Source organism: Argentina silus (assembly GCF_951799395.1).
Source record: "Argentina silus genome assembly, chromosome: 16".
Classification (NCBI taxonomy): domain Eukaryota; kingdom Metazoa; phylum Chordata; class Actinopteri; order Argentiniformes; family Argentinidae; genus Argentina; species Argentina silus.
In genome coordinates, this window is record NC_139670.1 from 12294725 (window position 1) to 12316147 (window position 21423).

General features: G+C 42.7%; 4 protein-coding genes across 7 annotated transcripts; 2 read left to right on the plus strand and 2 right to left on the minus strand.

Annotated features, from left to right (window-relative positions):
- Positions 1-218: 218 nt before the first annotated feature.
- LOC310816689 (uncharacterized protein) lies at positions 219-5374 on the plus strand. 2 transcript variants are annotated; one of them, XM_083686964.1, is made up of 7 exons: positions 219-365; positions 553-755; positions 969-1070; positions 1191-1286; positions 1507-1617; positions 1754-1877; positions 1977-5374. In XM_083686964.1, exons 1-7 carry the CDS (start codon positions 338-340, stop codon positions 4994-4996), a joined length of 3684 nt encoding a protein of 1227 aa, XP_083543090.1. In that variant the 5' UTR covers positions 219-337; the 3' UTR covers positions 4997-5374. The 2 variants fall into 2 exon arrangements, with proteins under 2 accessions (XP_083543090.1, XP_083543089.1); XM_083686963.1 differs by having other exon boundaries at positions 969-1286.
- Positions 5375-5691: 317 nt separating this feature from the next.
- On the minus strand, positions 5692-10952 carry kdelr2b (KDEL endoplasmic reticulum protein retention receptor 2b). The gene is made up of 5 exons (XM_083687191.1): positions 10677-10952; positions 8700-8800; positions 7996-8154; positions 7436-7688; positions 5692-7076 (listed from the first exon to the last, which is right to left on the minus strand). Exons 1-5 carry the CDS (start codon positions 10765-10767, stop codon positions 7042-7044), a joined length of 639 nt encoding a protein of 212 aa, XP_083543317.1. The 5' UTR covers positions 10768-10952; the 3' UTR covers positions 5692-7041.
- A 347-nt stretch (positions 10953-11299) lies between these two features.
- Positions 11300-14467, minus strand: mettl9 (methyltransferase 9, His-X-His N1-histidine). Of its 3 annotated transcripts, none has more exons than XM_083687270.1 (6): positions 14347-14467; positions 13982-14121; positions 13366-13556; positions 12968-13177; positions 12613-12797; positions 11300-12382 (listed from the first exon to the last, which is right to left on the minus strand). In XM_083687270.1, exons 2-6 carry the CDS (start codon positions 14075-14077, stop codon positions 12171-12173), a joined length of 894 nt encoding a protein of 297 aa, XP_083543396.1. In that variant the 5' UTR covers positions 14078-14121; positions 14347-14467; the 3' UTR covers positions 11300-12170. The 3 variants fall into 3 exon arrangements, with proteins under 3 accessions (XP_083543396.1, XP_083543395.1, XP_083543394.1); XM_083687269.1 differs by having other exon boundaries at positions 13982-14143; XM_083687268.1 differs by having other exon boundaries at positions 13982-14467.
- Positions 14468-15871: 1404 nt separating this feature from the next.
- cdr2b (cerebellar degeneration-related protein 2b) lies at positions 15872-21011 on the plus strand (the record flags this gene model as incomplete). Its single annotated transcript, XM_083687666.1, has 6 exons — positions 15872-15963; positions 16789-16901; positions 18363-18511; positions 18898-19068; positions 20020-20233; positions 20382-21011. Exons 1-6 carry the CDS (start codon positions 15882-15884, stop codon positions 21009-21011), a joined length of 1359 nt encoding a protein of 452 aa, XP_083543792.1. The 5' UTR covers positions 15872-15881.
- Positions 21012-21423: the final 412 nt, after the last annotated feature.

The following is a 21423-nucleotide window of genomic DNA, read 5'->3' on the forward strand; positions in this document are numbered from 1 at the left end:
ATGTGTCGTCATTGATTAGATACTCACAGCTGGACAGTGTGAAATGATTCTTATGAAATGCATCTTAGAATTAAAGGCTTAGGAGCTTTTTTTGTTTCTATCCCCTTCAGAAAGAGAATATGTGTGGGCGTCGTGTGGAACATTGCATTATGGTAACAGTTCCACGGGGATTGTACATAGTCGGACCAACTATAGACTTCCTTCGATCAATAATCTGCATCTATTAGCAAATATTGTGCTACTAGTCAAGCGCTAAAAGCAACAGCTAAGAGGTTTTAGCGGGCTAACTATTCCGTCACAACTACAGTTTTCAGATGTGGCTACAGTGACACTCAAGATGCAAGGAATAATTAATGAGAGAAAAGGTGAAAACACTTACTTACTTCGTTGTACTTAGCCTAACTTTTTGCTTCTGATTGCAAAAATGATCACATACGTGCCTGTGTGTGTTGTACATATACCAAACTACCATATTTTCATCAGTGTGTAAACCGTTTTATCATAAGCTTGCAGTCCTCACTGTAATGATCAAATTAAAATGTTATGTTTTAGGTCTCCCTTTCCCTCTCCCCTGTCTGCGCCTCTTGGTCCCTCCACTGTGGCTGGCTTCAGCAGCCATCTGGCAAACGGTCCAGAAGAGAGTTGTGATGAATTATGGGATGTTGGAGGAGTTTGTTACCATGGTCACTGAGATTGTCCCTGAGCTTTTGAGCCACAGACAGAGGGCTCAACTCATTCTGGGCCTTCGAGCACAGGTGAGAGAGAGAAAAGGTGATGGATATGAGACAGGAGAGAAGACAGATTCAGAGAAAGAATGATTTGGAATATAATAGCAACATATTGGTTGGACTTATTTACTCTTTCAACTGTGTTTACCTAGTAGCCCACATGTCTAGTAAATAATGTGGTGACAAAGAACAAGGCTGTGTTTCATGTGCCATTACCACTGACATTTGGCTTGATTTCAGCTGATTCTGGAATTGTGTCGCTCCAATTCAACTGCAGACCTCCAGAACATTCAGTCACACCTGGACAGGATGCAGACACTCACACCACTCTGGAGGACAGAGGTGAGTTCACTGACACTTTACATTATAATCGCGGGTTTTATTAAGAGAGCTGCCTGTTCTATTCAAGCAGCAGATAATGTGTGTGTGCGTGTGTGTGTGTGTGTGTGTGCTGTGTTTCAGGCTAGTGATGCAGATGTGGGATTATTTGAATCAAACTTCTTAGGTCTGATTCAAACTCTGCTAAAAGACCCAGAAGAAAAGCAACATTTCTTTCAGGTGAGTGCACAACAATAACCAAGATGCACAGCTCTTAAACAGGGACAGGATTTGTTGTAAGCTGCTTTGGATAAAGGCGTCTGCTAAATGCCATAAATGTAAATGTAAAATGGACATGACAGAGGTCTGTTCCTATTCTGTTTTGGGTGAACACTGTTAGAAAACAATCTCATTGCCTTTTCTTTTCTTCTTCTTCTTTTTTTTTAACTCTCTCTTTCAGGATGTTTTCCCTGTCAAATTTGGCCCAGGCTATGACACAGCAATACAGACACTCATGTGGCAGTTCCTCTCACGACTTGAAAAGCTACTTCCACAAAAAAACCTCCAACAAGTACTGAAATTAGAATACAACTTCAAGTTCAGAACTATTTATAGAGTATTGCTAAATGATTTGCTTTTACCATTGGCTTCTTTCGGAAGGCCTGTGACTCATACACATTGCTTCTAAAACTGTGTTCCCCTCTCAGGTTGCCTCCCTGCTCAGCAATGTGCCCTCTGTTCTGGAGGAATGTGTGGAGTCTGTGTCTCACTCTCAGCAGCTAAAAACCCTGCTTCAGTACCACAGAGACCTCGGCCAGCTTGACGGTGATGGTAGGTGTCCTTTAAGGAGATACATGTTCATGCTTAATCATGGATTGAATTTGTAACATCATGTATTTAATGAGATAAGATCCCTTTTTCCTTTTTCAGACACTCCTAGCGATGGCAGTTGCATTTTCTCAGCCCTCTGTCATCCTCCTGTAGAACGGGTCATGATTACCAACAAACAGTCACAATCAGAAACACATACATTATTGGATTCATTCAGCAATGAATTGGAGGTGGAAGTTGCAACAGTGACAGAGCACAAAGAGATTGAAATTGGGACAAGTATGGATGTAAAAGAAGAAGAAGGGGAGAGGGAGGAGAGCAGTATAGAGGAGGAATGTAAGAAAAACAACAAACGATCATTAGAGAAGAATGGAGAGGAGCCAGAACATAGTGCTGAATTTGGTGACACATTGGAACATGTTGTAAATGTAGAGCCTATGGATGGACAGACGGTAGTTTTAGATCGGAGTGGGTTTGATGCTGGAAATGAAGAAGTAGCTTGTGTGGGGATTAGGCCGAGAGAGGGTGAGACTGAGGATGGTGGCAAAAAGGTGATGGTTATTGGGGAAGATGGGATGGTGATATCACCTGAAATGATGATGGATAACAAAATGATGATAGACATCAAAAACCCCTCAGTGCAGCTGCAAAGAATAAGCACCACCAACATGCTACTGCCTTTGGCCTCTCGACCAGTGAGAAGAAACAGAGGCCTGAAAATGAAGAGGTTTCTGTTGCAAGAACGTAAGGCAACCAAAATTAAGCCTTCTAAAAGTGTGCCTAAGCGTCCCTCTCCCACCCACAGGATCTCTAATCAAGACAACATATGTGATCTGTGTGGGAAGATGTTCAGTCGTTATGCAGATGTTATTCGACATCAGAGAACCCACCCGGGGAATTGCCCATACCAGTGCCTCAAGTGTAAGAAACGCTTCCAGGACAGTTCTGGTTTAAGGGAACATCAGCTAACCTTGTGTGTGGGACAAGACAAAGCACCCAAACAGTTTAAGTGCACATCGTGTGAGTGGATCTTTGGTAGCTCTTCACAAATAAAGAGCCACATGAAATCCCATTCGAATGAGCGGCCATATCAGTGTTGTAATTGTGAGAGCACTTTCAAGCACTTAAGTAGTATGAAGGCTCACGAAGAGGCATGTTTGTTTGCAAGTCAGCAACGAAATGAGGTTCCCTCTGGAGGGAGCAATAGTCCTCCGGCTACAGGGCAGAATGATCCAGAGACATCTAGCAGCACACTCCAGAAACCATCACTTGAGGAAAATGACATGGAGTCGTCAATTAAAGTACAACTCAACTCAACACCTGTGGATAATGGCACAGAAGGACCATCACACCAATGTCCTCTGTGTAGGAAATCCTTCCTGAGGCCCAATGATCTGTTGATACACCAACAAATCATATGTGAGGCAGAAACCTCAGAACCTGAAAAATCACAGAGGTTGTCACACGCTAACACGCTCGGCAAGGTGGGGCAGTCGCAGAGAGCAAAGGAATCCCTGACCCGTCGAACATGCCCAGTATGCAGTAAGATTTTGCAGCGTCCTGCATTAATGGAAAAGCACATGAGAACCCACACAAATAGTGAGGGTCACACAGACGGTGTGGGTCCCTATCATTGTCTGTACTGTGAGAAGATTTACAAATATGCCCTAAACTTAAAAAAACACAATGAGATATGCAGGAAGAATACCCCTCCAAGCCAAAGCGGGCCTCCAGCTAGTGATGAGAGTGACCAAGGGCCGTTTTGCAGTATAGTCCAGAAACAGTCACTTGAGGAAGCAAGTGACGCCTTTCTTCAGACAACAGCAAAGGACAGTGACTTATCTACCAGTGCACCCCAGGGCCCATCATACCTCAGTGTGACCAAAAGACCAAAACACTTTAGGTCCTGTCGAGTTTGTGGTAAAAATATAGTGGGATACATGAAATATCACATGAGATCGCACTCAGAAAAGCGCCCACACTGTTGTCCTCATTGTGGGTTGAAGTTTAAGTTTGACTTTGGATTGAGGAGGCACATGAGACAATTTTGCAAGGTGCGACGAGAAGATCCTGTTGAGGAGTCAAATGCAATGAAGAAAAGGAAAATGTCAAAATGTGACGAATGTGGAAAGGAATTTGGGCTCAAATCAACACTGAAAGCACACAAACTCACCCACAACCCACTCTACTGTGCTGAGTGCAGGAAGGTTTGCCCAGATTTAGAAATGCTATCAGTACACAACCTTAAGCACAAACCAGTTCAATGCACCATGTGTGAGAAGAGCTTCAATGTGACAAGATTCCTCAGCAAACACTATCAGGATGTCCATGAATTCAGTGGACCATTCGTCTGCACCCACTGCCACAAAAGTTACTCTGATTTAGGAGCTTTCATCAGACACGAGAGGACTCACACCGGCGATCTCCCATTCCAGTGCTCCCATTGTCCAAAGGGATTCAATTGGTATCAAACTCTTGTTACACATGAGAGAAAACACACAGGCGAGAAACCGTACCTCTGTTGGGAGTGTGGGAAGGCCTTCGGGTCCAAGGGGGTGTTGGAAAAACACATGGCTTGTCGTCACATTCCTCAGGAGAAACCTTTATCTTGCCCCCAGTGTGAGAAAACATTCTGGACAAAAACATCCTTAAACCACCATGTAGACACGCATCACAAAGGGGTACGGTACCCATGCTCCTACTGTGGGAAGCTGTTCTTTAGTCCATCTGCATTGGTAAGGCATGATTTGATTCACACAGGGGAGAGACCTTTTTCATGCACTTACAATGATTGTGATAAGACTTTCAAATCAAATTCTGAACTGAAGATACACATGCGATATCATACTGGGGAACGGCCATTCAAGTGCAAGGTCTGTGGAAAGGGCTTTGTTCAAGCCCATTATCTCACTACCCACCAGCGAAGTCATACAAAGGAAAGGCCCTATGCATGTACCCTCTGTGATAAAGCGTTTACCACAGGTAACCAGTTAAAAAGACACCGGATGGTGCATACAGGGGAGAAGCCCTATAAATGTTTGGAATGTGACAAAGCTTTCAGTCGTAGACACCGTTTACAGGATCATCAAGAAAAATACCAACATACGAATTGTACATAATTTTATATTTGGTACAATTATAATTGTACATCATACATAATGTATTCATTGTACATAATGTTGTATTGCACTGTATTGTAGTCTTCATTGCTGTATACGTGGTGAATGTAGAGGTCCCCACCATGTTCTACTGAAAACAAATTCCACAAACCTCGGTGTGACAATAACAGGAGTTCAAATTGAACTTATGGCAAGTAACAAAAGCATTGTCCACACCTCAATGTCATGATATATAATTGTAAATAAAGTTAATCTGAAACTACAAGGACTGCCTGTTTTTATAGCAACTGACATGGCCAAAGTTAAACAAACTTTTTCATTTTCATTATAAGAAAGCACTAGTCTCTATAAGACACTGTACGCCTTAGGACAGCACACTTGCCCATTCGGAACCAGTCTGTTTCTGCAGAGTTTAATTGGAGTGTCTATAAGGTGTTTTAAGCATGTTGTCAACAACAAAAAAAACTAAATATGGCTACTAAATGCCTAAGCAAGTAAAATATGTACTTAGTCTGCCAGGGTGGGTCCACTATTACCAAGTGGAAAATCATGTCAGATAGTATTTTTTGTGGAATATTCAATATACTAATCACTAATAATTCACTGCCAACATCGGAGGTGGGTGACCTATGACAACATTCGCCCAAACTAAACAGAAAATCTCATCATAGTCAATCCAGTCCGGCAGCAGAAACAAGTGTTTTCCGTAAAATCTTTATTTGTGGTGGCAACATCATGCAAAAAAGCTCAGTAAAAAAAAAATCTAAACAAAAAATTGGAATGGTCTGCATATGAAGACAGAAATAAAAGGTAAAGGCAGATGTGTCTAGAAAAGTATCTGACTCCAATTCAACAATGCCTATAGGATCATGCCCATCTCCAAGATCATCAATAAGACCTATTTTTAAGTGAGCTCAATAATATGCACATCATGTAGACAATTCTACTGACATTGTTGTGTATTGAAAGAGAAACACTACATCTGTATCTGAGGACAAAATGACTGATATGCAGAGCTAACCTCTGCAGTAATAGCCTGCAGTATATTAATTTACTAATTTCTAACACTTTCCGATGAACAATTTTGAAGTAATAAAAGACCCAGGTAGTTAAGTATATTACAGACAATACACCATCATAAACCTTAGGCAAAGATAATGATAATGAAAATGAAGAATAATGCTATGTCCAAATGAATGTTTTGGGGTATCTGTAATGTAATTTTAAATGAAGAAAGCCATTTACAGCAATGAAGGTAAGGCAGTTTTTCAATACTGTGTTTCAGTGAAAAACATCTCTTTGGGCAGCCTTAGTGAAAAAACAAATATCTTAACTGTATAGTTACAGGTAAATTCCAACTTCGCATGTGTTTTTATTGTCAGTTCTAGAATATTGACATCATACAATCTATAGTATTGATCAGGAAATGGGGAAACAGTTCTGTAACTGGCCTTCTTTACACAGGAATGTACATGGGGGTCATAAAAAGGAAACAAAAACTTCTCAAAACAAAAACTTTGCCAGCCAAAGCCAAGGGGATCCAACACCGCCAACAACATTTCCCCCCAATTGGGATTCAGGAAAACAATGTACATTTATTGAGATTGCAAATACTCTTACAAACAGTTTAGTCAATAATATCCCACCACAAGAAGTCCGCTCCAATATCTTACAGTGCCAAATCACAGGCAATTTATGTTTTCAGCTCTTATTCACTAATGTGTGTCAAATCATACAGAGAGTACACATTTTTATGTAGAAAACTTTTGTTACTTTTTCTTCCTTTATACAGAGTAATAAAAAAGGTAAGGCAAGATGCGTCAAACAGAAATCCGAAGGCTGTGGGGTGGCCTCTTCAGTTGTGCTCTGATGCTGCTGACGTTGATCAGAAGACAGGACAGGACAAACTGATTGCGGTTCCCGTTCGCTCTCTGTCTCAGGCATCTTACGCTGGCTGGGGGAGGAGAGGGGAGAGGGGGGGCAACGGTGTCCTGTGCCACCCTCTTCCCCCCCTGCGAGTCTGCCAAATCGCTGATCTTTGGCAATTAAGCTGGCAGACTCAGCTTCTTTCCTTTCAGTACTGAAACAGAGAGGAGGCATGTTTATGACTGACAGGAGGCATGTTTATGACAGACGAGCTTAGCACATTTTCTGCTCACATCTGATAACGGATATAAGAGACTTTCTGATGAGTAACACTCATCAGGTTGTTCGGTGACGGCCGAACAACCTGCACTGGACTTCAGGACTTTGTGCCTCGTCAAATGCAGTGCAGGGGTAAAGTATCTAGTTAGTTAACACTTGAGATAGGTGCTCAGTCGAAATATCAATAATCAAGCCAACAAGTCCATACTGAGAAGACAGATAACACTAACATATCGTGCCACCAGGCTCTGATGTCTCATCAGTTAGGAGTTAGGAGACTGCACTTTGACTCACCTTTCGTTACATACAGATAGAAGAAGTCGCAGTAGAGGATTGTCTGAACCACACCAGCCACAATGGCGATCATGTCAAAGAAGCCCTCGAAGTAGAAGCGCCAAATCCAGTTGATGAGGTAGAGGGCTCGGTACAGCCCCAAAAAGAACAGGTAGTGGGTGGTGATGGTCTCGGCCTCGCCTGTCTTACTGATCATGAAGAGCTGGGGCAGGATGGCCACTGACTCCAGGTAGATGGAGAAGGTCCACAGGATCTGAGGAGGAGGAAGGACGTGAGTGAGTGAGTGAGTGAGTGAGTGTGGAGGGAGGGGAGTGGATGGATGAGGTGAGGGAGGGAAGGGGTATGGGTGTGAAAACGTCAGAGAGAATGTGTTACGAGTAGGAGACTGATATAAACATTGCGAATCATAATAAAATCAGGGTATTTGTTGCTAGACAGTGATGAGTACATTAACTACTCTAATAGTCCTCGAGGGGGTAGAATTACACACATAGGTCTGGCTATCTCTAGCCGTGTGATATTAAAGAGTGCATACTGAAGGTGTGTTTGTAGTTTCTTACCTCAAGGGGGGAGAATTCATGGTTGACAAGGAAAGCCAGTCCTCCCACGGGGACCACCAGGAACTCCACTCTGAAGGTGTCATGGTTACCATCATAGGTGGCCTTGAATTTGGCATAAATCATGTACACAGTGGCGTACGCACATCCGATGTAGATGACCTGAAACACAAAACATTCATCATCACCTTGCTCCAATAACATAACATCACTTTCCCCGTAACCAGATGTAGGCTAAATGTCTTCCCAGAAACAAAACACCTCTGATTTTTTTTTATTTAGTCTAGTACTAGTGTACTGTTTTTGAGTGTGGATGGGAGCAACAGGCAGTGTTGCTATTGTTGTCACACACACTGCTCCAACATAGCGACCGTTCATTCATTGCATGTGCATTTTACTGTCTGCAAATAGCATCCAATACTTTGTATCAGACACATTTTCAGACCCAATTAGGCAAACCTCACACAGATCTCTCTGCAGGAATACAGGGTTGGGTGGGAAATCGTCAACACATTAAGCAGTTACAACAAATGATCCTTGGGCATACAAAAGTGTGTCACTTTAGTGCAGACTCATAAAGGAGATCACTCTAGATTTGTGTGTTTCTTGGACAAACAGAGTAGATGTTCTTCTTGGTAATGTTGCAGGATATGAAGGAAGTAAAGAGATCTTTCTACAGTGTATGCATGCGTACGTTTGTGGCTCACCTTCATAGTGGTGTTATAAAGGGATATGAAGGAGGTGAGCAGGTCCAGGTAGCGAGTGGTGAACACCAAGGCGAAGAGGATCTGGCTCTTTCCAGAGATACCTGGAAAAGGAGAGAACCAACAGGTGCATAAGAAATAAGTCTGATGTCATCGACTTGCTATAGCCCTTGTCTGCATCTGCACTTGGGCGGACAAATTATTCACTTTGGTCTGAAACTCTGGTAGACTCTTGGTACAGTATAACTTTAAAATTAGGAATCTAATTCACATCACATTTCACCAGCCAACATAGTTAAGACTTGCAATCTCTAATACAGTATTACATGGTCTCTTTATACAACTCATCCTCTCAAAGGTACAGCCATGTCCAAGCCTTACATTGTAGGGCATTTGAGCATCCTCTGATGATGACCTGTATTAGCAGTGCTTGTGGTCATTACATTTATAACAGCAGGAATGAAAACATGACAATAACTCACTGAGTTATGTCAGTATCTTGGGTAAAGAAAAAGCTCATGCTCTCTACATTAGATAATGATGCTGTATCTTTCAGATGCACAACTGTGTGTAGTGCTTCCCAAATAAAATATTTGGGATGCAAATGACAAACAAATGATCCCCAGTGTTGTTTATCACAAGGCTTCCCTTGGCCAAAACACACTAATTCGGTATGCTAATCTTTTCATACTCTCAGGGTCTTCCAGAAGCTGCACTGAACTGAGGAAAAGCAGGTACCATACTCTGACTTTCACTGACACTAAGCTATCCTTACATGCACAGACAAACAGGCCACAGCAGGAAACCATGTACTGTAGCTAGTGATATTGCAGTTTATTAGCTTATAGCAGCTAATCTAAACTAGCATAGACTCACATCTACCCCTCAAAATGCCTGTATTGTCTGTAGCACTGACATATCGCAACAAGCCTCTTCACACCAACATGCTAATAATAACAACGTTACTTGAGAATACCCAAGACTGTTGAACTCCAATGCTTGCAGTGGAGCAATTATACTATGGCGGTACAGTTGATGCATTATGGTGATAGTTTGCGCTGCAGGCACCCTACACCAAGGTAACAACACTGTTACTGCCTAAACTACCCTGTGTACCCTGCTACAACAGAAGAAGTGCACTGTGTTTCATCAGACTAGTCTGACACACCCTTTCCCAACCTTTGACCCTAACCCAATACACAAACAAGCATGTACTTCGAGCAATGATGTGTATGTCTATGATTCCGAAGTGTTTGAAAACAGGTATTTTCATGCCCTGTATGTCGTTTTACGAATATGAAAAGATTCAAATCTCCAGCAGTAAATTTAACAGCTATTTTTAGCATCTTATCCAAGTTCTGTTACAGTCCTGCCACGTCAGAGGTCAGACCAGGCAATCATCAGTCGCACACAGGCGAAAGTGGGGACATGAATTTGCAAGTTAAGCCTGCTTTTCCAAAACAACGGAGATGATGAGGCATGACATACCACACACTAAACAGGGTTTAGTGGACCATTTGCCCGATACCCTCACTGGTGCCCCTGAATGACGTGCGCAGAGCAACTTTTACTAATGCCTGGCCTGAGTTACATCGCAAGCAAACAAATGAATGGAGACTCCCCAGCACAACCAGGTCAAGTTGATAGCTCACAAGCAACACTACTACCAACTGCGCATGCAGAGGACGAGAATAGATTAAAAAAAAGCGTGCCATGAAAAAAAACCTCAGTAGATAGATTATTGTGCATACGATGATAGTTGTGAATGGTGCATCAATGTCCGGCCTTCTGAGAACATCATTGCTGTGATGCTAGGCCATGCTAGCACTAGCTAGCAGTAATGCTAACAATCTAGTTTGATAGCTATTTGAGCAGCAAGCAAATGAATGATAGCTAGCCTAATTGCAGTTGGTGAAACACGGCATTCGCGATCAAGAGATAAACGATGCTTGCAATTGTTAAAACAGTAATCTTACTCACCGGCACAGGACCTGGTTTTCCATATTTTTAGCAGCAGGATGATGATGGCTGCTAGGTGGGAGAGATCGCCGGTGAGTCTGAAAATGTTCATGTTTCTGCGGGATGCAGGTGACTGTGCCTTTGCTAGAATAAACTCGAGTCTACTTAAAAGACGTCTTTCTAGCTCCCGTTATAAGCTGTACAACCAGAAGATCTGCCTGACACCAAAATCGGCGTTTCCCTCGGACTGGATGGGAAAATGGCGAGAAATGCGCGACGTGGCCCGGGGACGTGGCCAACGATAGGAACGCCCAATGCAAGCCGGGAAAAAACGCTTACCGAATAAGACCAAAGATTTTTTCTCAGTCAGTTGACTCACCCGTGATTGGCAGACTTGCCGCGCCTATGTTCAACTGCAATATCATTTACTTAAATAACATCCTGCAAACTAACTCACTTGAGAATATGATGAATTGATGTATAGCACATTGATATAAAGGTAAGATGGACATGGACACCCACTCACAAGTCACATGTATATAACCTTCACATTATTTACAAATCTCATTGACAGTGACAGTGGTTATATGTATACTGACATATCAGCTAAACGAACAGAAAATGTATAGTATGAAGATCAGGAGTCACAGAAAAAAAAACTTTTATTTGTTCTTGAAGTGAATTTTTCTTAAAAATATACTGATTGTGTGGCATATTGTAAAGTAAACTATGCATGACAATTCTAGATGGGAGGTATTCACTTCCAAGGCCTCATATTGCTATCAATACTGACATCAGTATCATTGTTGTAACAGAACAACTTGAGCCCAGTTCAAAATGTAAATGATTAACAGTGTGCTTACATTGGTCACATAATGAAGTCAACATTATGGCAAATAGATTTGCATGTATAGAAGATGATAGTGGGACTATCTGTGCTTGACTAAATACATAAAGATCAAAATCATTCATATGTACAGTATGATCAGATTAGTTAGGATTAAACATTTACAACACTACATTTTACCTGACAGCAGACAGACACTAGTTCCACAGTGATATGTTTTCAGAGAAGATGAGATCCCCTTTCTCTCTCTCCTTTACAGTAACATGAGTTATGTAGAAGTATAAATGTACAAGTATTACACAAGATGGTTGGTAAACACAGGAGCTACCTGAGCTTCAGATTCACCAGTTGATTTTAAAAAGATAATTATTACAAGGTTCTTACATGAGAAATACTCCATATAGCCTACAGTCTTTTAAAAACATCTCTCCCATCTCCACCACCATAAGCACCATTTTAGTTCAAGAAAGTCCTCTTATATGCACAGATCATCTAGGAGAAATCACACTGCTTGTTCACAAGAGTAACGTACGATAGTACAGTATTTGTATGATTTAGGTCTGCCCACGCCAATCCGTTTGGAAATTGAGATGATTTACAGTCTTTACAGTAGATAATCTGTATGCTAACACTTAGCTCAGGCTGACCCTCAAGAGAGATATTTGACTTCACTCCTCAAGAGGTTTCAGTACAAAAACTGCATCATCTAATACATAGTAATCTTTATACATGTCCCCCTCACAAAGATACGGCAGCCTAGTCACCGCCTCTACCTCAAATCCTACCCTCTGGAACACCTCATTGGACAGGTTTGTCACTTGTTCCTCCCACGTCTTCCCCTTCACTTTTATGTGGTCTTTGGGACGCTGCCACTTCCCACCTGGAACCAATAACAAACAAAGGATTTAGCTTTAGAACAGGGATATCAATATGAAGCCAATATAGTACATATATGAAGACAGCACAACAAGGCATCCTTTATCCCATATGGACCAATATCAGAAACCCTCACCAGTAGCACAAAAAAACACATTTGTATTGTCCACATACAATACATTAATCACACAGGAAAATTAGACAGTGCACTTAATACATGAAGATTCATCTGACCTATCTCCACATAGGGTTGGAAGGGCAATACAGCTGCCAGGATAAGTCTTCCTGTGCCTGGCACGAGTGAGCGCCTGATGCCCCTGAGGAGATCCAGGGGATCATCACAGCGGTCCAACAGGTTCAGACAGCTGATCAGGTCATATTGGAAACCAGTCTGCTGCCACTCATCTATACCTAACAGTCTGAGAGAAGGAAAGACCATCTACATTTCTATGGAGTTATCAGATGTGTGAGTGTGTGTGTCCTGACGAAGACCAGAGAATAGTCAAATGTCAGCCATGCTCATGATAGACAACATATTACTGTATTTTTAGGAAGGTTCTGTAAGCTTTATTTCCTAAGGAGGACTCACTGGTATTTCCTTCTCTGGAGATGCCATTTCATGGGTGGGGAGACCTCAGTGGCGTAGACCTCTCTGAAATGGGCTCCCATCACCTCTGTGACACCCCCATCCCCAGCCCCCAGGTCCAGGAGTCTCTCCCCCCGCCACTCAGGGGCGATCCGGAGAAGCTGCTGAAACTGATCCGCAGAATATACAAACATAGAGCCACGACCCAGGAATCTGAGAATGAGGGAGAGAAGGATGATGAGTATGTGACCAAAATGGAAGAGGAAGGGTGAGAGAAGGTGAGACAGGTGGACAGATAGGTCTTTGATATGAAGGCCAAGTAGGCCTACTGAAGGAGTGGAGTCAAGAAAGAAAGACAGAGAGTAAAGGAGGGAGGAAATGAGCGAGTAGTCTTTCCTTACCCGTTTATGGAAGTGCGTGAGATGAGGGGACTGAGGACTGTTGATAAGAAGGAGTGGTAGAGCTGAGTGAACATCCAACCAGACTTATCTATGCTGCGTCTGAGGAAAGCCTGGGTGTCCAAATCCAGGTGGCTCTGGACAAACAGTGGGCGCACTGCCTCCCCAAGCAGGTCAGGAGAGCAGAGGTACCACTGGGGAGAGAGATACCAGGTTAGACATAAGCCTATCATTACCACAAGGCATTGGGGGCCACACTGTTGTAGACATTTTTAAATGGATAATTCAACCTAGCCCTAAATTAAAGTTTTAAGGGTCTGATGATTTACATAACAGATGGTGAAGAGCACAGACTCTTTACATCCTTTAGATAGGTGTGTAGAGTGTGTTTTAAACTCTCCATAGACAAGAAATCACATGCCTGGAAGACATAGTTTAGTGAATAGATTCTAAATTATATTCCAAGATGTGTTAGTAGTGTCAGCCTGCTTCTTCCACATAAGCGTCATGGAGAAGTGTGGTATTTCAAGACAACATAAAGATGTCTTTATTTATTAACGAATTGTAACTCTATAGTCACAATTTAAAAAATAAAAATAAAAACTCTATAGTAACATACCTTCTGTGTTTCGAGTCCGGTCGCTTCATTCTCGCTCACCATGTTCATGAAAAGTGAACGGGCTAGTGGACTCCGCACGTATTTCCCCGTCCACATTCTTCTAGTGGCGAGAAGAAAGGCGATGTAGCCCACCACCCACGCTACAAAAATCAATGTTCTCAGCTGTAGATGACACATACCGACAACAACTCAACAGATATGCGGCTGGTTTATGGAAGGCTGCGGTAGCCGCCAAGCCGACAACTGACTGACCATTTACTAATCAAGCAGACAGACAGGGCTGTAATATTAGCTGCCAGTTAGGAGTGCATCCAATTGTAATCGCACACGCAGTGCCTAGCTTCAAACATAACAAACACACAAACCTGAGGGTGCGGTGAGCTTTTGGAATCCACATGTTATTTATTTGACATCTTAATCCGTTGTGTAAATGGCTCTTAATTGAATAGTCTTGCGACTGTCACATCAGCAGAACACCATCTGGGTAAAAAAGAAAAAGCATCTAACACGTTAACTTCCTGTCTTCTTCCTGTGTTACATGTAAATATGTCCCGTCAAAAATGTCACCGTACCTGTTTCTCCTGCTCACAGTGTGAGAAAGCGTGTGGGTGTATTGTTACCCCTGTACACACTGGCAAGCTAAAAATAATCCTCATTGACAAGGCATGATCTGACTCACACTCAGAAGAGTACTAACGAAGTAATACAGGGGAGAAGATATATGCGTTTTCCACCTGTGACGAATGTTTTGATTAGGACTGAGCATCTGAAGATACACGCGAGGATTCAAACGGGAGAGAACTCCTTTAATGTTTGGTTTGTGAGGAAGCTTTTAGTCGGTCAGATCAAATAAATTCCACTGAGTAATTTTAAGGAATGTTTTGTTTGTTTGTTGTTATATTAGCATTTAATTAATTGATATATGTTTTTCCGTTTAATGTTATGAAATTACATTCATAAAGTTCATCATAACTAATAAAGTTACTATTTTCTTCACATTATGATTATTATCTGATCCTGGGCATAAAACAATCACTTTAAAAAAATAAATCAGATCCTGTATTCAAAGCTAGGGGGAGTCAGTAACCTACTCCATCTCAAGGACTCTCCCTCCACACACTTGGATCTGAAATATCTGAATAGAATGGTTATGAGTCAGTAGGCCCAGTACGGTATTCAGAAAATATGTATGTTCAGTACATTTATTGTAGGCTACAAGTATTGTGTGTAACTTTCAGAACTTTTCTAAGATAAGACACTAGTGTGCAGACTAGTGTACTGGGCTATGTATACAAAGGAACACAGCAATTCACTCAGGTGTTGTCCACCATAGGATAGTGCTTTTAATTGGTCCCTGTGGGACCCATTGGTGGGACTCTCTCTGTAACTTAATTGTTTGGAGCCTTATAAATGAAAACCCTAATGTATTTACATTGACTAGACATTTTATTTATAATGGTTAAAGTAGCTAATTTGTAAACATTTTACATGTGCTTTCACTGCCAAATAGGCTACTACCTATATTTGCCTATCCACTTTCAATTTATTGTATGACCCCTATACATAGTCACACAATTAAAGACGAAACCACTTCAAGGTCCAAACTCTATAGTACAAGTCATCCATCCAATGGTGTGCTTATTGGGTTGGAGACGTCACATCAATTTACCACCAGTGTGACGGACGTCGGTAGCGGCTTTACGTTGCTACTGGGAGAGAAGTGCAGTGGTAGACTGTAGTTGTACCGGTGAGGAGTAACATAGGACGCCGGGCATCGGAGACCCATTCGGTAAATTCTTTGTTCCATTCCAAGCAGCTTCCTCTGCAGATTGCATTGTCTCCAAAATAGGGAGCCTACATCCATTTGAAACATTTGCAGAGTTGGTGATTCTGGCTGAAGATGCTTACAGATATGATTGTGGATGAAGAATTCGAAATCAAGGAGGAAGAACCTTGGTATGACAAGCAAGATCTCGAGCATGGTAAATATTCTTTAATTCAGAATCGATTCCGTGAAACCTCGCGGAATTTGTTCAGACTGATTAGACTAATTATAGCCTATATTTTGTAATCTATAGCCTATAGGCCTATATGGTCATAACTCGATTCAGGATCTTAATGAGTCATGTTGGATTTATTAAAAATCCTATTTGCAAGCAGGTTTTGTGAGGTGTTAAATTGGTTAAGAAACACCTTGAGAATGCGTTCGAAAGGCAGGTGTTCCCAGGACATACTAGGTATATAGCCTACTGCGGCAGAATTCACTGTCGGACCTCAGCCAAATTTCAAGGTTGTCTTGCATTAAGCACCCACATGGTTGTCCCTCTCGAATCTATCACAGATGGATGAAGCTATTCGATTTGAAACAATACATCATTTGTATTTCTTACCCAATGTAACTACCTTTTGTAGCTATTACCTATTCAGAATGTTTCACTTTAATATTATTTTTTTTAGGACACATTTAAAAGGCATTTATTTGTTATACAGTTGATGTTTCATGCACTGATTATTTAGACTACACCTTCACACCTGCCATAAGAGTTGACGCTTGATCCAATTTCAGAAAAGTCAGATTTTAGTCCTCATCCTACAGAGCTACAGGGTGTTCTGGCTTTTGTTCCAGCCCAGTAGCACACTTTAGCTAGTTGAGTCTTATGTTTTGTGCTCAGCAACAATAAAAGCCTGAATGCCCTGTTGGTCTCAGGACCAGAATCTAAGACCCTCTGTAAAAATGTTCAGAATTGCTCTGAGGTAGGTTGATTTTGGATTTGACAATGATAGTGGATTCTCTGTCTTCCCTGCAGATCTGCATCTGGCTGCAGAGCTGGGGAAGACCCTGCTGGACCGCAACAGGGAGCTGGAGCAGGGTCTGCAGCAGATGTACTCAACCAACCAGGAGCAACTACAGGAGATTGAGGTAGAGCTCATTAGTCACACATACACAGTCTCCTACAAATGTTGTCAGAAAGATACTTCCCCCCTAGCCTTGACTGGGACACTTTCTCTTGCCTGGCCTGACCAATCTTACTCATGAGAACTGCAGTGTGTGCAGACTTTTGAGTCATATCAGTTGTCTGTTGTATCTTTGACCTAATCACAAGGCTATTGAGTTGTTATGATGTTCAGTAATTCAATACTAAATCTACAACCTCTCAGGGCTGGAGAATCAAAATATGTAATTTATGTGAAATAGCATTTGCAGCCTCTTTTTTTTACACTGTCATTAACGTATGGGTGTATTGTTACCCCTGTACACACTGTGGCAAGCTAAGCAGATTCTCATTGACAAGACATTCAGAAGAGTACTAACGAAGTAACACAGTGGAGAAGTTATGCGTTTTCCACCTGTGACGAATGTTTAGGAATGATTAGGACTGAGCAGCACCAGCCACTCATCTCTAGATGGAATCTGGATTCAATTTCCATGAGTACGGTCAGCCCAGGTTGTGCGTTCCAGTGCTAAATCCTTCCCCATGCTTCAGAAAATGCTGACTGACAGAATTAATCTTTTTAACTGTGACAGTCTGCCATTCATCTCATGACTAGACTGCATGTAAAAAAGGGCAAAGGAGACAATGCTGCAAATGATAATAACTATGTGTTGGCCTCTCTCTCACAGTGTAAAGACTTTTTAATTTCACAGGACTTGAGAATAATTTGCTCTCTTAGTGTGTATAGTAGCATATATGCCTTCCAAGACATTGATTTACTCAGTGCATACTATTTTCTTGATGATTGATCTGTTTTTATTGCTGGGGTTGGTGTTTTGTTGTCTGTGTCTAATAAGCTGGCTAAAGGTACATCGCGTTCTGGCTCTTTTACGATAAGATAAACTGTTCTTAAAGAGATAAAGGGAGAGGGAGAGAACTAGTCTCTTGTTTTGCCAACCTAGGACTTTTTGGTTGTGACTGTCTTAGCACCTGTCTGAATCCAAAGACTGTTGATGAGAAGGACTTGACATTTAGATTGTGATGTTTCAGCTCTACATTCCTCTGGAGTCAAACCTTCAGCATTGCTGCGCTCTTAAGAGACAATCATTTAGAGAATGTGTACAGACTAAAAAAACAACAACTGTTACCCAATAGGTACACACATTATTGGATCTTCTCTGGCAGGAGTTGGATCTGTCCCCATGGTTTGACAGTCTGTATAACAAGCACAAGCAACTATCACCAAATAATTTTCTTGTGTAGCGGTGCTTTTGGAAACATTGGATAGAGCCAGTGAGGGTCAATGGTGTAATCACAATGAACTTGAAATTAACGTAATGATCGTCAGAAAGCCGTGTTTTGGCATTGAGACTATTTCTCCTTTATTTCTCCTTCTCTCACCTTCAACTCGTCCCTCTCTTCTCTGAACCTGTCCTCATCTCTCACAGTACCTGACTAAGCAGGTTGATCACTTAAGGCATGTGAATGACCAGCATGCTAAGGTGTATGAACAGCTGGACGTGTCGGCCAGAGAGCTGGAGCAGAGCAATCACCGCCTGGGCCTGGACAACAGGACTGCCCAGCAGAAGATCCAGGGGTAAGACCACAGAGGGTTGGTGTTAAGGGGTCTGATTCAACTAACTGGGGTGCAGTGTTGGGGTCAATTCCATTTCAATTCAGGTACTTCAGAGGGTGATATGAATTTACTATTTGAACTTACTATCGATAAATGGAAAATGTTGATGTAAAAAGCTTCTCATTTTCAGTTAATTTAATAATTTAATTTAAATTTAATTTAAATTTACCTCCTGAATTGACTGCACTGAAATTCAACCAATCCCAACCCTGCTGTGGTGTATATAGATTATTTGATGGACTGGAATAAGAGACAGCCCTGCACACACTGCAGCCCTCTAGGACCAGAGTTCCTCAGCCATGTTGATAAAAGGTCAAGTAGGGTATTGATGCTGTGTCTCTCTGCAGGCTGACAGAGACTATCGGGGGTCTGCAGACCCAGGTTGAAGAGCTGCAGCGTCAGGTGGAGGAGCTAAAGATCACCCCTGCTGAGCCCCCCAGGAAACCCCCTACAGAGACATGGCGACCCCACAGTGCTCAGAGTATGTCCTGCCTCAAAGACCTGCAACACACCCACAGGTAAGTGCAAGAATGAGTGTACAGGATGTGGGTCAGATGCACACACATACAGTATGACATGACATTATACCCACATACACACACTCGCATTCGATGGTGCGGTAGGGGATATTTCAATTTGAGGAGTGAGTTTACGTGCCAACAGATTCATTACAGATAACCAGTCTGCACCTAATCCTTTGGTGCTACACTGTAAGTCAATGTGGAAATTACTCTAAATTGACTTTGCACATTCTAGAAAATGATGACACAAAAAACAATGAAGATTATTACTGCTGAGTAGCTTGCTCTCAACCTGCAAAAATATTGTTGTTGCTAAGAATAACTCCAGTACTCTACATGGCGTTCATTCAACTCTACCTGACACAAGCTTGTCTTGTTAGTAAGTATACCACTGACATGGCCTCAGTGACGACTAGTCCCACTGAAAATTGTATTAGTGCTACTATACATGGCACTAGCACTACTCTATATGGCACAGATTCCACTCCTTGTCCATGTGGTATTCATTTAATACCATTTGACAAAGTTTAGTGAAACAACACTTGACACCTCTTCCCTTGGCCCTGTCTAGCTTTGACAAGACTGTCTGATGTGTGGCCCTGTTGAGTCCAACTTTTGTAATCTAGTTAGGGTTGGGCCACTCTCCCTTAATCCAGGCCAAAGCACAGAAGTCACTGATAAACACACCAGAGAGACATGCCAAACAGTTGCACTTTTGACCTTACACAGCCTTGGCTGTGGTTGTGCAGACTCAAAGGCCATAGTCCACCTAAAGTCACTCACTTCTCTCTCCCTCCACAGAGAAGCCCTCCCTCCCTCGTTTGTTTCATATTGGATTATAATTCATTGAAATTATGCTTGAATTTGAAACTGATCTTTTGTCAGTATTTCTTCAGCAATTTAGTTAACAGGGCTACCTGACTCCTGATTCTCTCTGACCCTACCCAGGTACTCTGGCTACGACTCAGATGACCTCTTGATGCCTTCTGATCTCTTGTGGCGTGAGGAGGAGCAGGCATCACTGCAGAGATCTCTCCACTCCCTGCAAACCCAGCTGGCTAACGAGCGTGTGCAAAGGGAAGGGGCAGAGCGAGAGGCAGACTTGTTAGCCAATGAGAATGCGACACTGGAGCAACGACTGGGAATAATGGAGGGGTGTCAGGTTAGTAAAGAGAAGCAACACACACACACACTCACATGCAGTGGTCAGGGGTTTCACATTTTTGCCACATACGCAGTGAAATAAGTCCTGTTTTCCTCTCTCCTACCTTTCTGTGTCTGTTCCTCTCCCTCTGTCTCTCTCTTTCCAGGCCAGACTAGTCGAGCTGGAGTGTGAAGCTGAGGAGCTGCGTCAGCTGTGGCGAGCCAACCGTTCCACCAAAGCCTCTAGATCTAAGATCACACTGACCCTGCTGCCTGACGCCCTGTTCTTTCCCCCGGATGAGGAGAGGGAGACCGAGGGGGAAGATGAGGGAGACGGAACAGAGGTGAAAGGTCATGGGATCCTGAAGCACTGTAGCAGTGAAAGGCTGCTGAGGAAATCACAGAAAGGTGAAGGATCAGATGGAGATGTTGGTCATGATCATGAGCGCTCCTGTGTCCGTCGCTCGGAGGTGGTTAAGCAGCGTGGGATCTCTCTCCTCAACGAGGTGGACGCCCAGTACAGCGCCCTGCAAGTGAAATACGACGCACTGCTGCGCCGCTGCCATCAGGGTGAGCCAGACCAGGGCCAGCTGAGCCACAAGGCCGTGCAGACGCCCACTGGAGCCCCCCCAGCCCCCCCCTCTCTCTGCCATGCAGTGGGGACGGAGATGGAGGGTGTGGAGGATGATTTTCACCAGCCTGAGTACAAGGCCCTTTTCAAGGAGATCTTCACCTGCATCCAGAAAACCAAAGAGGACCTGAGTGAAAACAGGGAAAACCCCAGGCACATAAAGTAATATGGTTTCCACATTAGAGGCGCAAAAAATTACTTTGCTCTGGGCGAGACATTGTTTTCCAGTGGAGGGGGAGAGCAGAGGTTTGGAAGGCTTGCTTTCTACTAACAAAAGATTCAAACTTCCCTGCATTTCTGTGCTCAACCTCACAGCAACTGCTCAAATAATGTGAAAGGCTCTTTAAGGCCTGTTATGTTGCCTGGGAACAACTGTACTGTATTATATCAGTTAGAGCTGAAGATCAATTGATTACCACGTGAAAGGGCTTGTCATTGAATAGGGACGGTGGAGCAGCTATAGGAAGGCCAACACCAGCTTATGTGCAGTGCCTAATGCCCACTCTACAATCATACTGCCTTACTCACCAAGCCCTACCTGAGCCACTGCAACCAAGGACCTCAGGAAACCATCTCTG

What these genes read in the sequence shown, in the direction of transcription:
- kdelr2b (XM_083687191.1), bottom strand. Translation starts at nt 10,767, where the DNA reads ATGAACATTTTCAGACTCACCGGCGATCTCTCCCACCTAGCAGCCATC. An exon ending in GAAAACCAGGTCCTGTGCCG is followed by an intron (nt 8,801 to 10,676) that starts GTGAGTAAGATT and finishes CTCCTTTTCCAG; the next exon opens with GTATCTCTGGAAAGAGCCAG. An exon ending in CTATCTGTATGTAACGAAAG is followed by an intron (nt 7,077 to 7,435) that starts GTGAGTCAAAGT and finishes TCTCTGTTTCAG; the next exon opens with TACTGAAAGGAAAGAAGCTG.
- LOC310816689 (XM_083686963.1), top strand. Translation starts at nt 338, where the DNA reads ATGCAAGGAATAATTAATGAGAGAAAAG. An exon ending in AATAATTAATGAGAGAAAAG is followed by an intron (nt 366 to 552) that starts GTGAAAACACTT and finishes GTTATGTTTTAG; the next exon opens with GTCTCCCTTTCCCTCTCCCC. An exon ending in CGGCCAGCTTGACGGTGATG is followed by an intron (nt 1,878 to 1,976) that starts GTAGGTGTCCTT and finishes TTCCTTTTTCAG; the next exon opens with ACACTCCTAGCGATGGCAGT.
- mettl9 (XM_083687268.1), bottom strand. Translation starts at nt 14,158, where the DNA reads ATGTGTCATCTACAGCTGAGAACATTGATTTTTGTAGCGTGGGTGGTG. An exon ending in CCGGACTCGAAACACAGAAG is followed by an intron (nt 13,557 to 13,981) that starts GTATGTTACTAT and finishes CTCTCTCCCCAG; the next exon opens with TGGTACCTCTGCTCTCCTGA. An exon ending in CTCCAGAGAAGGAAATACCA is followed by an intron (nt 12,798 to 12,967) that starts GTGAGTCCTCCT and finishes TCCTTCTCTCAG; the next exon opens with ACTGTTAGGTATAGATGAGT.